Source organism: Struthio camelus, chromosome 1 (assembly GCF_040807025.1).
Source record: "Struthio camelus isolate bStrCam1 chromosome 1, bStrCam1.hap1, whole genome shotgun sequence".
Taxonomy (NCBI): Eukaryota; Metazoa; Chordata; class Aves; order Struthioniformes; family Struthionidae; genus Struthio; species Struthio camelus.
Genome location: NC_090942.1, coordinates 79,144,165 through 79,162,617, shown reverse-complemented (window position 1 = coordinate 79,162,617; position 18,453 = coordinate 79,144,165). Strand labels below are relative to the sequence as shown.

General features: G+C 37.9%; 1 protein-coding gene across 10 annotated transcripts in view; it reads right to left on the bottom strand.

Annotated features, from left to right (window-relative positions):
• ARHGAP8 (Rho GTPase activating protein 8) overlaps window positions 1-18,453 on the bottom strand; it is a 103,760-nt gene that overhangs the window by 53,324 nt on the left and 31,983 nt on the right. For all 10 annotated transcript variants that reach the window (XM_068951447.1, XM_068951506.1, XM_068951524.1 and 7 more), the window contains 4 exons: window positions 10,820-10,907; window positions 7,995-8,126; window positions 4,880-4,966; window positions 338-436 (listed from right to left, as the gene is read on the bottom strand). In XM_068951447.1, coding sequence (XP_068807548.1) covers window positions 338-436; window positions 4,880-4,966; window positions 7,995-8,126; window positions 10,820-10,907 — 406 coding nt within the window. The remainder of the gene's footprint in view (window positions 1-337; window positions 437-4,879; window positions 4,967-7,994; window positions 8,127-10,819; window positions 10,908-18,453) is intronic.

Genomic DNA, 18,453 nt, shown 5'->3' with positions numbered 1-18,453 from the left:
GAACATTACTTGGTACTCAAAAGCAATACTAACACATGGACTGGTTCTGTTAATGCTCACACAGAGGCTGCAATTATACTAAGAAAACTCTCCACAGCTGAGACTTAGATGTTCCAGATCCATAGAGAACTACAGAGCATTCTCTTCTGTAAACATACAACACTTCAGTATGTGTTTGATGACAATGCAGCTTTCAGAGTTATATTTAACCAAACACAAGTAGGTAAATTAGACTTCTAGACATTAAAGAAATAGGATTAGATCCTGTAACAAAAAGAACATGCCATAATTCCATCTGAGAAAAGGTGACACAAGGTATGTGAAACCTGCCACGTACCGGATGACTTCTTGAGGGATATTAAGCTGGTCATATTTCAGATGCTCTCTCAGTTCACTTAAATAGTTCAAGTAGGTGACTTTTTTCCCAAACTTATGGCTAAAAAAATTGGAAAGAAGTATAAAAATCAGCATGGGAGGAACATCTATGAATGGTTTAGTTTCTATTACAAAAATGTAAGTGCTGATGCAACTCAGAATTAGACTGCAATTGAAGCAGCAGGAGACATAAGATGTATTTCATTTCGTATGATCAAACATATACAGTGCATGCCTGAGAGTCTGATTTGAATAAAAATAACTGACTTCCATCTGAACGTTTTGCGATTTGCATAGATATGAAAAACACTGCTTTAAAAACCACTAAAAAACAGCTTTCACGTAGCATTAGAAAGCTTGCCAAAAGGAATGTTGTGTAGAAGACTTTCATGTTAACTTTGGAGAAGATGTTATATGGCCAACAGGATATCATGTTTGTGTTTTTTAGCTACTCCTCCCTACCAAAAGACAAAATAATGGACCTGTAGATGTATAGTATAAACTAGTAAATGACAGGCATAATTTTCACAGAGTGTATAGTGTGCACCCTTCCAAGTGTCAGGCAATCAGCTTCATCCTTTTTGGAAAAAGTGATTTTTAGAGTATGGCTTCTAAAAGACATGCTGAATAATAAGATTCTGTAGATGAGCTGCACAATACAGATTTCTGAATTTGAAGAACCAGTATCACTAGATAGGCCTTGAGTTTCAGCCAGAATTGATTACATACAGGCCAAAATGTTTAAACACGGTTCAGGGACACATTTATACACAGTCTCAATCTCACGTTTTTCTGCAACACAAAATGTAATGAAGCGTCAAGAAAAATAACAGGTGTGTATGATAAAAACTGTACTTTGCTACAAGTTACTTTGATAGTGAAACTGGAGAAAAATTGTCTTCCATTAATGAATTTAATCACTGAAATGGCAAACAGACATACACAGGCTCCCTCTAGTGGGAGATGGCACAAATACAAGTTACTTGAGCATTTGACAAGCTTTTAATTCAAATTAAGTGCTAAATATTGCTAACAGGAAAGCAATATTGCAACACTGATAGATTTCAGTCTGATTGTGTACGAATGCAGAGATTTTGAGCTCGTGGATTTTTTTTTTTTTTTTTTTAACAGAATGGCCTGTGATTTCAACAACTTAGATGAGCAGTGGGCTAAATGAATTCTCTAAGTAATCACTCATTAGTAATATAAAACATGCGACAAAAGAGATAATTAAGTCATGAGCAATTAGAAATTTTTGTTGTTCTTTAAAAATACTATCGCACCACCACTAGCAAAAAAGATAACATGTTGATAAAAGACAGGCAGCTTTCGCTAGCTCACACATAGAAATGTGCTCTTCTGACATTTGTTTGCACTTTGCAAAAAATGCATTTGACTTAATTCATTAACTTCTTGCTCTTTTGGGGACTGTAAAGGAAATTAATCAACTTCTTTTGCAGCTTGAAAAGTTTCAAATATTTACATTTTCTTAAACACTTTGAAACATAACCATGCTAAAATACTTATTACTTTTGTTCTTTGCTCTAAAAATTCTATTTGTTCGCCCAGGTTGCAACAAATGCTTTGTTCATGTAAACGTACTCAAGCCAAGTTCCTAACAAACAGAAAAACAAATAGATGCTTTTGACAATGGCATTCATTTTACAGTTGTGATTTTTCTGGAAAACTCTATCCACAAATGAGTCTGGGCTATAATTCAGCAAAGCTAGGAAACAAAGTCCAGAGGCATCTCCATCCTTTGTTGTGAACTTTGGTTTGATAACGATATTCAAATAAAAGCATGACTTGCTAAGGTAAGATTATTCCAGCCTAGATGGAGAAGGTACAGTGAGCAAATTCTAAATTGTACTATTCTAGTAAGTTAACGATATCAGTAAGTTTTACTCATTAATGAGAATACAATTTAGGCAAATCATACATGGATGTTTTCATATTTCAGCTGTAAAATTATATGCTTACTTTTCCCCTTACTTTACAAATAAGACAGTCTACCTGAACCGTGAATGCAGGAGAGTGTTTGATAATTAAACCACTTTCAGCAGTAAAGAGGGTTTTTTCCTAGCTTCAGCTGATTTTGGTGCTCTGGCTTATGAAGCTATGCAGAGTTTACTCATGGTTTTAATTATTTTGTCAGTCCCAGGATATGAACAAATTGGTTGCTGTTCATTACATATTCTAACAACTGGGAGTAGAGTAGTACTAAATTAGAATCAAAACAAGCATGCAGGTACACAGCAGTAAAAGTCAAATGCAAACAAGAATGCTGGGCATTCAAAAGGTCAAGATGATGATGCATCTAAGATGACAAGCCCTGGTTCCAATTTTCTGCCAGATACTATTGCTTAAATGTATCAGCATTACCCATTTTCACATCTGAAATAAACAAGGATTTAAAAGTCAGTGTGTCCTGATTCAAGAATTTAAAAGTCAGTCACCTGTCCTGAGGTGGGGAGGGAGTATTCATTTTATTTATGTAGATATCCTATCAGATCCAGGGGAAATGAGTACTTAGAAGAGGTACCGGTATTTTTTTTTCCTTTGGTAAGAATTAACAGCTAATTGCTACTTTGAGTCAAACAGCATGGATGCTGCCCAGCTGTGGCTGCACTACCTGCACAAACCCCTGAGGCGTGTTACTCCTGCCAGAAGTTTGAAGAGCAAGGAGGGTTACAGATGTATGCAGGAAGAGACAAATCCTAGAGCCAGCTGTGGTTACACGCTGTGGTTTGACCACTGAGTACACTCCAGAAATAGCTATAAAAAGGAATCCTTCCCTACTTTCCTTCTTTCTCTTAACCATGCAATGTCTGGCTTAACTCCTGAGGCCTGAAGCTGGTTTCTCAATGCCCCACAAATAACTACCATGTAAGAACATATGTACGGCCCATTCTGGGCCCACGTAAATCAGTCTCTTTCCTCTGACAGTGACTAACAACAGACATGAACAGAAGCGTATACAAGCAAAAGCACAAGGTAATCCTTCCCCAGAACACATTCCCAACTTCCAACAACTTACAGCCTCATGGACTGAAGCAGAGGTGATATCTTTCTATTTAGTAGCTCCCAGTGGACTTTTCAAGAGACCTGTTGTGGAGGTTTTACAGCCTAATAGGTGGACCTGTGTCCACATAGTACATCACACCAAAGCCCTTGTGCTCTGCAGAGCTGAGCTCAATCTACCCTGAAGGCTCTGTGTGCAGGGCACACACAGATCTGCTCTGCCTAACCCCCTCGCCTCTCTCAGCAGACTTCCACTGGGGCTATTCCCCCCAACATTTCTGCCGTCTCTGAGGAAAAAGTTGGTTTTGCCCAAGTGCTGAAAAATGCATGAAGTGTTTTCCCTGTTTGCTTGCTTGCTTGCCTGCTTCCTAAGCCTCCTCCTAGAAAGCTCTCCATACCCATCTGACAGGGAATGAGGAACCAAAAAAATCCATCTCACTCCTGAGGTACAATGAGCTACTGGACTCCTGCTTCAGTCACACTTCTCTCACCATTAGTTTACATCCTCGACCTACGGCATCTATTTTATTGCCAGTTAAAATATAAACCTATGGTCGTTCTCCTTGTTTCAAAAGGAGTATATTCCAGAATGATCTTTAGCCATGGTTACCATTTATATTTTCACATGCTTCTTGCATGTTTTGATCTGTCTAGAAGTTAAACCACCCATTTGGATTCACTAACTTTCTATCAGTCAAAACTTCAATTAATTGCAAGTTACTATAATGGACATTTTTAGTTGGTTCATTATGGCTTCTCAAGATAAGCTGTTTGCTTCCTTCAACCCTGAGAACATTCATAGTATAATCCAAAAAAAGGTCAGAAGTATTTTAAAAGTGGTAGGAGTTCAGGAGCAAAAACCAAGCAAGCCCAACCATCTTATCATTAATATTTGTGTAGATATGCAGATAGATTGTAAACAGCATCAATTTTTATCATGCAAAGAAAAAGAAACCAGCAGTAACATAAGCCCACCTTCACCGTTTAAACCCTCTGTCTCAGATTCTTATGGGCACTTCAGGGCATATCCATTAACTTTGAACACACAAGTAATCTCATTCCTATTCATCTCAGCACTCGAGCTCAGACCCAGGGTTAACCGTTTATCATCTGCTTTGCCATAGCACCTAGCAATTCCAGTCCTGGCCCAGTTCTATTGTGCTAAGTGCTGTAAAACAGAACAAAAAAGTCCACAGATTTTATCATGTAACTGTGCTTTAAAATGATACTTACTTGAACGCATATCCTTACCTTTAAACATGCTATGAATTGAGACTCCCTTTTCTTAGAAAGGAAAAAACCCTACCCCATTATTCATACCCAAGCTTAAGCTCACCTTACACATTAGTTCAAGCCACATTTTATATGTGCATTGTGTGGTTACCTGACATATTTTACCTCAAACCTTTTTAAAAGCAATTTATTACAGAACAGACCATCCTTAAACTAAACAAGAAAATCTTTTGAATAAACTGTCAAGTACCTTATAAGAGGCTTAAAAATATTCCACAGAATTTTTATGAAGTTGGTTGGATGTACAACATACAGTGCTTTAAGGTTTTTTTTATACCTAGAAAAAGAAAATGAAATTGTTAGACTTTTTAATATCATATACTGTAGAATTGAATAGCTACAATTGAATGAAAGGTTTTATTACTGGAACATTATACAGCATTCTTTTCAAGTACCTTGAAAAGACCCAATTCAGAGGGAATTGAATATAAAATGAAAAAAAATAAAAATAAAAAAAGGTCAGTTTTGACAATATAATAGTAGGCTAAGATTACACTACTTATTATATTACTAACCCAGCATCTGTTGTCTTGTAGGTTTAATAACTGGGGGAGGGAAAGAAAAGTATTGGAGAAGAGGCAACTTGACAAAGAATTGAGAAGAGGAGGAAGAGCCTTAAAAAACATATGACATAAAAAATACTTTCCTTCAGCTCCTTCCATTCCATTTAAAGGAATTTTCATGATGGAGAAAATTTCTAAATTTTCAGATGTAAAATTTACACTAAATTTTTTATTCTTCTGACTACATTTGCCTTGTTTTGATAGTAATTATCAAAGATGAAGCCAACTGCACACTGATTTACATCAGATCGTCCCTTTTGTTTAAAATGGAAAACCGTTCTCTGTTACAGCGTTACTTTATTCTGCAGTGTCACATCACGATACAATAAATAATGGATTTGAGTTGAAACAAAAATGAAAACCAGGCTGCATAAAAACACTCTGATCTCGCTCAACATTATGCATTTTCTGAATTTCATTTTGCAGCAATCAAGTATCTTGCTTCTATATATAAACTATTGCTTATTACTTCTCTAAGTCTCTTTCCCAGTAGGGAAAACTCCTCCTAAATGTTCACCATTCAAGGATTACTGTTAGCAAAAAATGATCATGAACTCCTAGGAAAAACCTTCTCATAACAAGTTATGATAAGAAGAGGGGAGCAACTTAGCAATTACAGCAGCTTTTCCTTCTCAGTTTTAATTGGGCTTATACATCTTTGAAAGAAAAGGGCACTGTTTTTACAAAGGCAGTATCATATCCAAGCAGACAACTATCAGACACTGTGCAACTGGCACCACTGTGAACAGAGAAAAGAACCCAAATACAACAACAAAAAATAGCAAGCAAAAAAACCCTGAGCTGCTTCACTGAAGTTTACATTTTAAGTTTGTTTTGTATCTTTAAGCAATTAGGTATCAGCCATCACTTTTGTGAAAGTTTACATGCTTGATAGTTTCCTGGACTACAGTTATATGCCCGAAATACTTTCCTGAGCCTTTCCTGTAAGTCTGAAAAGCAAGATTTAACCTTTTGAAACTATTCCTTTTAAACATTTGCTTGATGCTAGTTATCTTCCTTTGTACTCTCCTCTCCTCTTTCCTCTGACCCCCAACACACACAAACAGGGAAGAAGCTCGGAGGTATTCTTTTTTGTTTTTTCTCTGGCTAGTATAGCTAAAAATATATGTTGGGCTGTGAATATTGCTGTGAACTTAATGACAATATGCAAAGAACTCCAGCCATGAATATAATAGTGTGTGTAAGGTTGCCCACTTTTACGCGGTTACCCAGGCTTATCTGTTTCCCTTTGATTCTCCTGCTTTCTGGGACAGCGTGGGGGATGGAAAAAATGGATTTCTGGCATTAAGTGAGGGTCGTGTTGTGCACTTGGTATGTTCCCATGCCAGAAGGGAATGAAACTAAGCAAGATATTGCCCTCCTACTGCCTCTCCCCAGGCAGTAACTGTAAATTTTGCTTGGGATTCTCCCAGAAGGAAAACAGTATGATAGAGCAGATTTCCAGGACCATACAACCATTTATTTTCAGAAATTGTCCCAGAACAGCAAAAAGCTATGACATTCCAAATCTTTCACAGAAGACAAGACACCCGTTCCTTTTCTTCTCCCTTACCCAGTCTCAGAAATAACAGGCTACGTTGTATTGACCATACTGAGAAACCTATCAGCAAAAAGTAAGCTTCAGTCTGCTGCTGAGCTAAAAGTAAAAATCACATGAGAGCAGTTAGAGGCTTTTGATGACAGCTTCATGCTGCAGTTCTGATGGCTGCTATGCACAACCTCATTTTCCCATGTTTTAGGGGCTAGGGTTTCAGGATAGTACTGGGTGAAATTGAGAAGACTGAGCTCTGGCACTAGGCACATCTCAACTTCGATTTGCAAAACAGAGTGCGTACTCCTGTGAAATGCTCAGGTATTAATTAATACGCTAGTTTAGTCTAGAAACATCCCTTAATCTTTTTCACAGTATCTTTTTTTGAGATTTACTTCCTGTTCCATCTCCCAAGTTGGAAAAATCAGAGAGGTATGATCCCTCCCAACACACTTTCATCAGGAAAGAGCTATTTTTTCGAATATATTCTCTTTCAGTCACGCTGCCGTTTTAAGGACACCTTACAAACACAGTAAAAGATTAATTGCTGTTAATAAAAACCGTCAGCTCCATCGGTAAGTGTTCATTTTCAGAGAATAAGCATCAGAACTTTAGTTTCCACTATTAAAATGAAATCCATCTAGTAGTTTTGGCTGGACTATGCCCTATCCAATTAAAACATGAGATCTTCAACAGTAGCCAGCATTATTCCAAAGGTCACAAGTCTATGAATGCAGTGGTCCTTTATGGGCTTTATATATATATAAAAACCAGTAAATGCCACAAGGGTTATGAGATACAGATTGTCAGAAACTAATCTCTCCGTTTACACGTACAACCTAGCCTTGGAACGATTAAAGGTTCAACCATAACTGTGAGATAATTAAGAACAACGACCAATAAGGTGTCACAAACATCTTGTTAACCAGCGCACAGAAAAGCAGTGGCTCGTGATTCTTGCTCCAATGCTTTTTATACCTTTGGATAACCATCCCAGCACCTAGCACGCTGATTAGTACTGCATAGAAGACATTTTTAATAGAATCAACAGCACCGAGTTCATTACAAGAATTTGCAGTGGCAAAATAAACTCAACAGCCTGCTGGCCGATCAGGAAAGGTATGCTTCTTTCATGGAAGTTAGAGGCATTACACAACAGAAAGAGTAAACCAACTATTTTGGAGACATACTTCCTGTCAAATTCTTTGTAGGCAGTTTGCAACCACTTCAGAGATGGTTTATTCCGACTCTTCAGGCCATAGTGAAAGTAGACAATCGTATAATCGTTCTCCACATACTGGTCCAGAGTATACTTTAAATACCTGAGAAGACAACATTTTAGTTTTAAGAGAGTATATTGGATGAGATTTTTAAACCAGTAGCTGAGAAAATAAATGTACTATTTTTGCACAGAATGCTAGCAATGTAAATTCATGTTTGCTTTCAAGTATTTATCAAACAAGTTCAATAACTCCACGGTACTATAAACCTCCAAATTTGAAAGAACATGTTTAATTACAAAATGTACAGTACTCATGGACCACTAAAAGAGGAAGACAATATGGGACCATGTTTTCCAAGAAATTTAAAAAAAGATGCATTTTAACTGACATTAACTGAACTTCTATTTCGCTTTCTTCTGATCTTTGTAAATTCCTTTTTATTAGTCAAGTAAACATCGTCATTCTGACTTTTCAAAATAATGACAAATAAATCTTATTTTTTCCTCCCAATTTAAAATACTTCAAATTCTTGAAAAAAATCCATCAGCTAATTACTGCCAATTAGGAATAGTTACTGCAAACCGTTTTCCTTGATTATGTTTGCCTCTCTCTTGTTTGTATTGCAGGGACTGTGTTCATAGATCATTTCCTTTGAAACTCATTTAAGGAACTACACTAGTTATCCCATCTTGAAATAATACTGCATGTTTTATAAGCAGATTTCTTTATGTTGATTCTTTTATGGTATAGTTTAAGATGCTTTTCTCTTTCCTTTCTCCTACAATTGAGGACACTGTACAGTCTATTACACAGCTCAATGATTCAAATAAAGCAATGATGGAGGAGAATAATCTGATCTCATCTCTTGCTGTGTCAGATTTTAACTTTCTTATGCCGTTCTCAATGCTTTCTTATCATTCTGCGGCATAGCTCTAGCTGTTGTTCTTAATTGTGTGTAGGCTATTTTCATTTAATAGATAGTTCCATGTGGCATTTATTAGGCTGTGGCTATCTGAAAGTATCAAGGCCACTTTGACTATTCACCTATGCAAAAGCATGCAACTTCACTGTTACCCTGTACTCCCACCACCTCATTTATCTGCTTATTCCCCTCAACATACTGTAAATCTTAAGACTGTGAACGGTATGGCACAAGGACCGCCACCGCAATTAGTATAATGCAGTTTTGTTCCTTGAGTATTAGATGTTAGTTTAATAGAAATAGCAGTAGCAATTATTCAAGATTTGTAACCAGTCTGAAATCAAAATACACCTAAAAAGACACTCCTACATACAGGGAGCCTCATGCTTTATTTTATGACACGTAATTCCTTGGCACATTGCATTCAGAAAGTCTGTACTTCTAAAAATAACGGAGAGGGTTTTGTGGACATAGAATAACAATATTTCTGTACAGTCAACTACCTGTTCCAAGTCTGTAACAGAGTTGCAGGGACATTATAAAAGCTTTACCAGATCAATCTTTTAAGTGATTTAATCACGAACAACCTACCAATCTGGGCCTAATCGGCACAGTCTTTTCCTCAAAATTCAACTGCTTGATCTAACTACTTAAAGCATAGATTACCTGACAGATACAGCGCTAGCTTCAGATTCAGGTAACTGCTTTCGGTTCTCTATCTCAGCATGGACTTTCCAAGAGAATATGATGTAGGCTCAGATATAGAAAAGCACTTAATTGTTCAAATTCCTGAGGGCTGGAAATCCAGTTTTATCCAGGTGCCTCCTTGCAGAGCTGAGGAAGGGTTCTTAGACCTGCATAGCTACGTTGTCACTCCTTTCTTTCGCATTACTTACTAATCAGTGCGGGTAGCTCCCCTAGGTGATGAGTTGACTGCTGTGGATCTTCCTCCAGGGTGCTCACACTCCTTCTAAACTATATAGGAGGAAGCTTTGGCTTAAGGCAATTGAACTATGCTAACAGCGTGAGGAGCATACAAATTAAGCAGCGTTGTTTCAAACGCTTACACCTCTTACATAACCTGTTTTTTAATCCCTCTCTGTTTCTGAAAAGTTAAGATAACAGCAACTCCTTCTTTTGTAAGGGCAGGCATACTGAAAAGTGCTCAAACATTTTGGTAACGGAGGCTGTACAAGAACGCAAAATAGGTTTAAAATGCTTAATAAGGACAAAGCTCTCCTGACAAAATCGACTCCATTGTAGCGACAAGCTAGGGAATCTAGGTAAAAACATGTTCTGATACCTCATTGCATCAAGTTTATATGGAAGAAGAATGTGATTTTTCATATTTACAACCTCGTTAACACTAAAAACAAACATCACAAAGTGAGATAAAAAAAGGTTAAGCAAAACGATACAGTAAGTAAGGTTGATTATTTTATAAAAGAAGAAAAACAGTGACATATAAATAATGAAACAACATTCTTGCTAAGTAACTTAGAAGATGAAGTATAACAAATTAAGGCAAATCCTACAGTTCACTAGAAGATACGTGCAGAGCACTAAAATACTTGAATTTCTATCTCATTGGTTCTCATGACGAGTTCCATTTTTAAATGCCATTGGAATTCATTAATAATATGAAGACCACAATACATAATTTCTGTAAACAGTTAATTGCGCTTTCTAGTCAAGATTCCCGGTGAAGGAGCTCCGATAGCTTCATGCACATTTCATTCACTTAATATTAACATTTCACTCTCTGCCCCCGGCTTCTCCTCCCAAAAAGTTAATTCACCTAGAAACAAACTAACAGAAGTTCACTTATAAAATGCAAAGTAATCCAAGCAGGGGACTGAGAGAAACTTACTCCAGCAATCTGGTGTGATTGAGTTGATGGGAGGGAGGCATACGGCAGCAACTGAAAGTAATCACCTTCCTTCCAGAATTGTCATCACCTGGTGAACAAAACAGTAAAGACAATGCTCATTTAGTTATAGATTGGGATCTCAATTATCTGACGGGACGGCTCATATCTTCTGATACTTGGGGCTACGTTTGTAGCTCCCACTGCTACCTAAAACGCACTGTGAAACTTCACTTTCAAATCACTTGTTGTATACAGAAATCAATTTGCCCACCACTGGCTAGAAAAGATGCAGCTGTCTGACAACAGAGGGAATTAAGCTGAGAAAGCCATATTCAAAGGAGACTGGAAGCGTTCAGCTCCTGCTAAGGGACACTAAAGTCCTCCTGCAGAATTCAGTCATGGAAGAAAATAAGCCTGCTTTCCCTAGTAATCTAAAGTGGCCTGTTTTTAACCTCTTCAGGCCTTATTTTTGTAATATATAAGAATATTGCTCTGCCTACAAACACTGTGGGCATCTGCTTTGTCACACACTTCGGACAAATTTTTGAGGGCAACTTAAGCATTCTTAGATCCTCTTTTCCAAAAGCACTGCTACATTCAGATCCCATTTAAAACACAACAAGCAGGGCACACACCTGGGCTTTTTATAACCTGAAGATCCCTAAATGTCCATCCCCTTAGTCTCTCCGGCAAAGCACATACTGTTGCACCCAAGTCCGTTACACCCATGACTCAAGACGGCTTCACTCAGGCTGCCTGCAGAGATAAGGCTGGTATTCATGCCAAGGCCACCCCATGCCAGACTTCCACTATCTGGCAAGTCAGACTCAGGAGTTTAAACAATGCTTGTACTAAGGGTAACTCTGCCCTGAAGACTGTTAGCTGCTAAGATACTAACATTTATCTACATGAAAGATGTCATTCCTGTTAAAATAATACAGAAGCATCCCAGAAAACTTTATCTCACACACGAATTAAGTCTTACTCTTGTCTAATTTCAATGTTCAAATTAAATTATACTTAATCTTGGCTTCTACATCCACTGAAGTATCAAAGTTTGGCTTTGATAGAAAGTTAAGACTTTTTTTTTTTTAAGATATTCTTTCTAAATCTGTGGTTCCCTTTCCTTCCCTAATTAGGCAATGACTAAAATAAGCAAAGAAAATAGGTAAAATGGAGGAAGCGAAATCTGAAAAAGAGTGACTTAATGACTAATTAAAATCATGACAGCATTTCTGTGAAAATTGTGCAGAACAGCTTCATACCATTTCTTAGGCTGTTCTAACTTGTGTAACTGATGCAGGCTCAAATTAGATAATCTGAACTAACAGAGTACTTTCCAGCTTTGTCAACATCCATATTTCCCATGAAAACCACCACTGATAGCAATATGCTTTCCCTCATTCCCATGATGTCCCTTGATTTGACAAATTCCACACTCAGAAAAAAAATCCCTGTATTTGTTTTGCCCAGTTCCTGCTTCGTTGTGTTCACCGTACTTGCAGAAGTCATGATGAGACAGTATCTTTACTTATTTATTTATTTTTTTAAACCCATTCCAGCTGGAAGGGGAAGAGGGAAGGAAGAGGTGAGATTAACACTTAATGATTTTCCACATAAGAACACAGACTGAGCGAGAGAGATCGTCTGCATTATCAGTTCCACGCCTGTGTTATCACCAGGAACTGTATCATATAATCCCTTCAATTTCCTTGTCAAGTTCCATCTTAAAAAGCATTTAGGTTCTTCTGCTTCTTGCTCCTCCCGCTAGAAAGCTGTTCCTGAACTCCCTGCTTTGACAACCAGCAACCCCTCTTTCTCAATTTCAGTCCAAAAGTCACAGTGAGTTTATACCAATTTGTTCTTGTGATAATAATATCATTCAGCTGAAACAGCTCTTCTCCTTCAGTACTGTTTACCATCCTGAAGGAATTTCTAGACAGTAATCACGTCCCCTCTCAGCCTGTATTTTACTGCTTATAAACAATTTAGTTTTTCTGTCTCTTTTAAGCATCTCCATTCCCCGGATTTAGCCATTTTCTACACTGCTCCAATCTGAATGCATCCTTACTAAACATGGCTGACCAGCATTAGCTAATGAACTGCAGATGGACATCACATACAGGACTTGACAGATTTCTTAAAAATACCAACATCATTGTCTATACTGAAAACCAAGGTGTAGCATGGCAACTTTCACCTGGATTACCTCTAACTCCACCCCATACTTATTTCACAGAAGACCACTTTCTCTCCTTGTTCTCTTTTTATTTATATAACCAAAGAACCTTTGGGTATTTGTTTCACTATCCTTTCAAGGTCTAACTCAGCATGACTTTTGACAATTATCACTATAATCCCGTATTTCTGACTTCCAAGGCACAGCTTTCTCTGCTGACTGATTCTTTTTTCCTGCTCCTTATAGGTTGAGTGCTCATTTCCATTCTCTGTCATGAAGGTGTTTTTTCATCCCAGAAGGTCTGGTGTCCCTTCCCTCACTAAAAATATGTTTTGACTCACGGGTGCTCAAGCCCCACTAGAGAAAGCATATGCACAACAATACAATTACGGATACTCAGGTATGTCTGCATGTTGTTCTTAAACAGGTCATAATTTTATTTCCCAAAGTTAATTTATCTCATTTGATGATCTCAGACCATTTATAAATGTGACAAGCATTAAAATAAATGATGTGCTAAAATTAAATTAAAATATTAATAACAGATTGTTCTCTAACTCATGACTTGTTTGTGGAAAAACCGTTGTGTTACAATACGCTGTAGAACATTGTATTCCAAACCTAAGAAAGGTTCCCAGTTAAATTGCTAAATGAGTCACTAATTGTTACTGCTGGTTACATTGGACTGCCTGCATTAAAAAGCAGAAAAAAAAATAATGAGCTTTATAAAAGACTGCAAATGGATACACTTAGAACATAAACAAACATCACTTCCCACTTTTAATGATGGGGAAACTGAGACAAAATAACTTTCACAAAACTAACAGCAGAGCAGTGAAGGGCACCTGTAGCGCCATACAGGCAACAACAACATATTGGAATGCGTGACCTCAACTCTGTCCCCAACCCTGCCCTAAGCTGCACCATGGGCAAGCCAACTCCGTCTCAGTTCTCCATCTGTAAGAATTTAGAAACCAAATAAAGCAGTGCCAGCTTCCCATTAGCGATGAGATTCAGAGAAAGGAACGAGGCTGTTCTTTCTTCACGTGCATCAATAAGCATTTTTCATAGGCATCAAAAACATTTTGGAAAACATCAAATTTTAAAATGACACATGAAGTGTTGATCCAAATAAAATCAGACCTCCTCTACCCTCCCCTTCACCAGACAGGCTAAGACTGAGCACTCCAGGAAGCTCCCATTGCTCCAGCATGTTTCCTACCTGGTCTGAGACAGCTTGACTCCCATGACCTTGAGGATACAATTCCTCTCCAGACACTTGTAAGTGCAGTCTGAACGGTAAAGTGGGGAGGAGCCCCACTTTAGTTTGAAGTATGCTTTAAATCCCGCACAGATAATATACTTATCCCATAAAACCTGTATTTCCCTACTGGAATTAAATGAATTTCCCTGGAACTAAGTAAGTTAGAACTGAAGGATACCTCATTCTCCACAGGGGACAATTCAAAAACAAGTGTAATTTCCACTTTGCTCCTTGAAGTTGCAATGTGTGTTTTAAAGTCCCTTTCAGGTGAACAATATAGCTTTGTTTTAACCTACTTTATTCAATGGACTGATGTTATCAAACACCTTCAGATGAAAACTGGTAACTTGCTCTACCCAGCCCATATAAAGGCTTTCCTCCTCTCATCTTTCTGCACTGTTTTTGAGCTCCACATACTCAGGCAGGGAGCATTCCAAAGACTGAGTGCCTTAACTGCCTGGCCACTCAAACTCCTCTAGCCACCTATTTATATCTTTATATACCCATATTTTTCATTTTGGTAAAAAAGTCATCCAGGTCAAAATCTGCCCTCATGCATCAAAAAGGTCTGATGTTAGATTTCTCTCAAACATGGACAAGGAACCTTTGGATCAGCCACCTAGTATCACGCAGAGACGTTCACAACTAAGGTATGTAAAATCCCAGGAGATTACTGACTGCCACAGCCTTAGCGTTATCAGCTGTGCTCACAGCTGAGTCAGTTCGGTTAGCCTCATACGGCAAAATCAGCCTCTTCCTTTGTGAGTAAGGAGGGGTGAATAGAGTGTACTGTCCACAGTAAGATTTATGCACATTAAAAGATAACTACTGGGATTTTATTTGTCTGTGCTCCACTGAAACAGACATGAATCATACATCACCTTGGACATCAAACTTGCAGTCCAACAATGAAAAGTTACAGCAATGACACAGGGAAGGGCAAGTGGGAAAACAGATCATTCTACTTTTTAATTAAGAATTTGGATGGCACTGCACTTGCTAAGTGCTTCTTGCGAATGAAAAGTTCTTTCTAATGATACAGCTCATTTCAATTTGCAAATGAGACCTTTCAAATGCTGTAATTTTAGCACAACTGGTTAAGAACTTTGGTTCTGATGATACTAAATATTACCATTTTACAAGTGAAAAGTGATATACCATTTTACTTCACTGAAACTTGTCATTATCACACTACAACAAAGCCAGATCCTAAAAGTCAACAGAAATTCTGCCACTAGTTTCAACTGGAATAGATGCAGGGCCAAGATCCAGGAGACTTGCTACTACAATGAAAAGACTTGCTCATGTATCTGTTTTGTTCATATAACTTAGGCTAGTGAAAATGAGCCTAATCCTCAATCGCATTATGTTAAAAGGCAAGACAAACAGTACTTCCAAGCCTCCTCTTACTCTCTACAACGCAGGGAACCATGGGGTCACAAAAAAGCCATTACTAAACTTCTGTGCTTTGCCTAGGCTGAGATAACTTATAGTAAATATGACCAAGAACTAATGCAGTATGAGTCTCTGCCCATCCATAATAACAATTGTCTTAGCCAGTAAAAAAATACATGGCCAAGATAACACAGCTGAGTCTTAACATTAGTGACAGACACTTACACCTTTAGATGCAGAGATTCTGAGCTCTCTTTCTCCTGGCATTGACCACCTTGGCTGATCATATGGAAATATCCATGGAAGTCTTAGCAAAATAACTGAAGGTCTCTTCACCTTTTATACTAAAATGGCTTTTATCTTTTGGTTTAACAGAGCGCCTTTTACACTGCTTTGGGCTAAGTTTTTGTTTTAAAATTCAACTCTTCAACTTTAAAACGCAATTAACGGGATCACAAGAATATAGGACAAATTGATGACAACTTATTTGGTAAAGCAAACACAGCATAAAGATATTTAGTCAGAAAAATGGGTTTGGGTACTCGAGTCTTTGCAGTGATACACAGAGAAACTGACAGAAGACAAAACACAGGACTCTTGCTCTGGGGAATCTAGCAAACAAATGGGAAGTTTGAGAACATGTGGATTTAAAGAGACAATTGCTTAGGATAAGGTATGAAGTTGGGTGTGGAGGACTCTAGCAAGAGCAGTAAAGTAAGGGACTGAACTCTGCTGCTGTTAAAGTCAATGGAAAAAAATTTAAAGACAGATCAGTTTCTGGAAAACATCACCACTAGTTTATAATGAAAGTTATCATCTGCTCATAGTCTGATAACCTATTTGGAGTGTATCTTCTCCCTCATCCTATCCCAATCCCTAGCCTTTAACAAGGCTTCAATAATGTGCAAGCCTTAACATCTATAGCGTGTTATACCATTGCAATGCACTCTTCATGCATGGAAGGTTTACGGAAATAAAGCACAATGATAATATTCAGTAATCCTTAAAACATATTCGCAGTTCCCAATTTTAAGCATCTAATTTAACTGACTAAATTAGTCAGTTAGTCTTTCTAAGGCTCCAAATATATTCAACAGAGAAAACAGGAACCTGAAGAGCACTATTCAGAACCCACATCTCTGCATTAAAATTAGTTAGATGCTCAGTTGGATGGAATAAATACCCCCTTATGAACTTACATTCCAATAAAATCAGGCCTAAGTGACTTGCTCTTGCAACCCAGTCTTTAGTGTAGTGGGAGATGTGTTTCTGAAGTTGCTGTCATCTGCCTCACAAAAATGAGAGCAACATACCACTAATTTCTGAAGCTCATTTCATTAGCTCAGAAGTGACATCCACTGGCAGAAGAGACTAGAGAAGCTTATATAATATAATAATTCCTGTAGAGAAACAGGAAAATTCTAGTTTTGACAACAGCTAATGCTGGGTATTTTATACATACCCACAAATATTCTAAAACAATTTGCAAATCAAAACGAGGCACCAGTACTATGAACCTGAAGCCAAAGCATCATTCCCTCACAAATGAATGAGACGCCTACACAAAACTGCAGCTTGGGTAGAATTCAACGTGAGATGTGAAGACAACTGATTTAAATGTCTGAGAGGTCATATGTCTTACTGTCTGCCCAGTGCAGACACCTCAGGTATGCCACAGGGTCCCAAATGACCCTAAAATTCAGTTGCCTACCGTGGGCAACAGAACTGAGCTCTAAATCTCCAGAAACTATAAGAGGAACTTAGACACTAGCGCACACGTAGACAACTGCACATCAACGCTTTAATTGGAGTGTTAATCTCTCCCTGAAACTCTCTCATCACAGATACTCAAATTTAATTTAAAAGCAGCTCTGAAATACTCATTAATCAACTGCCAAGCTTACATTCCCCTCCGTATGCAGAAGGGTAGTACAAGGTTTGCCACCTCCCACATTCTCACTCAAACTTCACGGAAGCAAACACACAGTTTCCTCCTCCTGATTCTTACAAAGACAGCAACATGAAAAGCATGTAGCCAAAAACTGTAACGTTTGCTTTCACTGGAATCATCACTTTATACGAACTTGTGCTGTTATTAATCTGTACATTACAAGGTATATTTTAAGACTGCATCTCTAAGCTGCATGAAATTTGTGATCACGATCCCCTGAGTAAACACAGAAAATTACACCAACTCTGAATTCCGTTAAGTCAACCCATTTTGATTTCACAAAGGTCCCTCTTCATGTTCGCTATTCTGCATTCCACTAACATCCCACTGTTTATTTAGGAAAAAAACTTTTGAGAGGACTGCACCTGGACTGCACCTGGCTGATTCTGGAAAGTACAAAAAATGAAATTAAAGTCAAGTATATGCTCGGGTGCTTTCCTAAATAGGAATGATTGTAAGTGACTGTTTAAGAGATTTCCTGCACTGAGACCTCTATTCATTCCTTTCAGAAAACAAAGTTTCCTCAAAGATTCCTTCACGTGAAATTGCTTTGAATAGCATTCTGGCTATGAGAAACACTTCGCCATAGCACATTCTCTTCAGTTCAGCTGAAGGCAGAAGGGACAGCCGGCTTTTTGAAGTAATTAGTTCTTTACATTTCTGTTCCATTCTTAAAGTATGCAAAATGAGTTGCAGTAAGAGCAAGTTAAAGGTGTTCATAAAGCTAAGTCTAGCTGGCGCTCTGGAGGAGATTGATGTTCTACTCTTAAAAGCGGCACTGAAAGTCAGTACTGCTTTCAGTGATGCAAAACTAAATATTAAGACTAAACATCTTGCTAACTCAC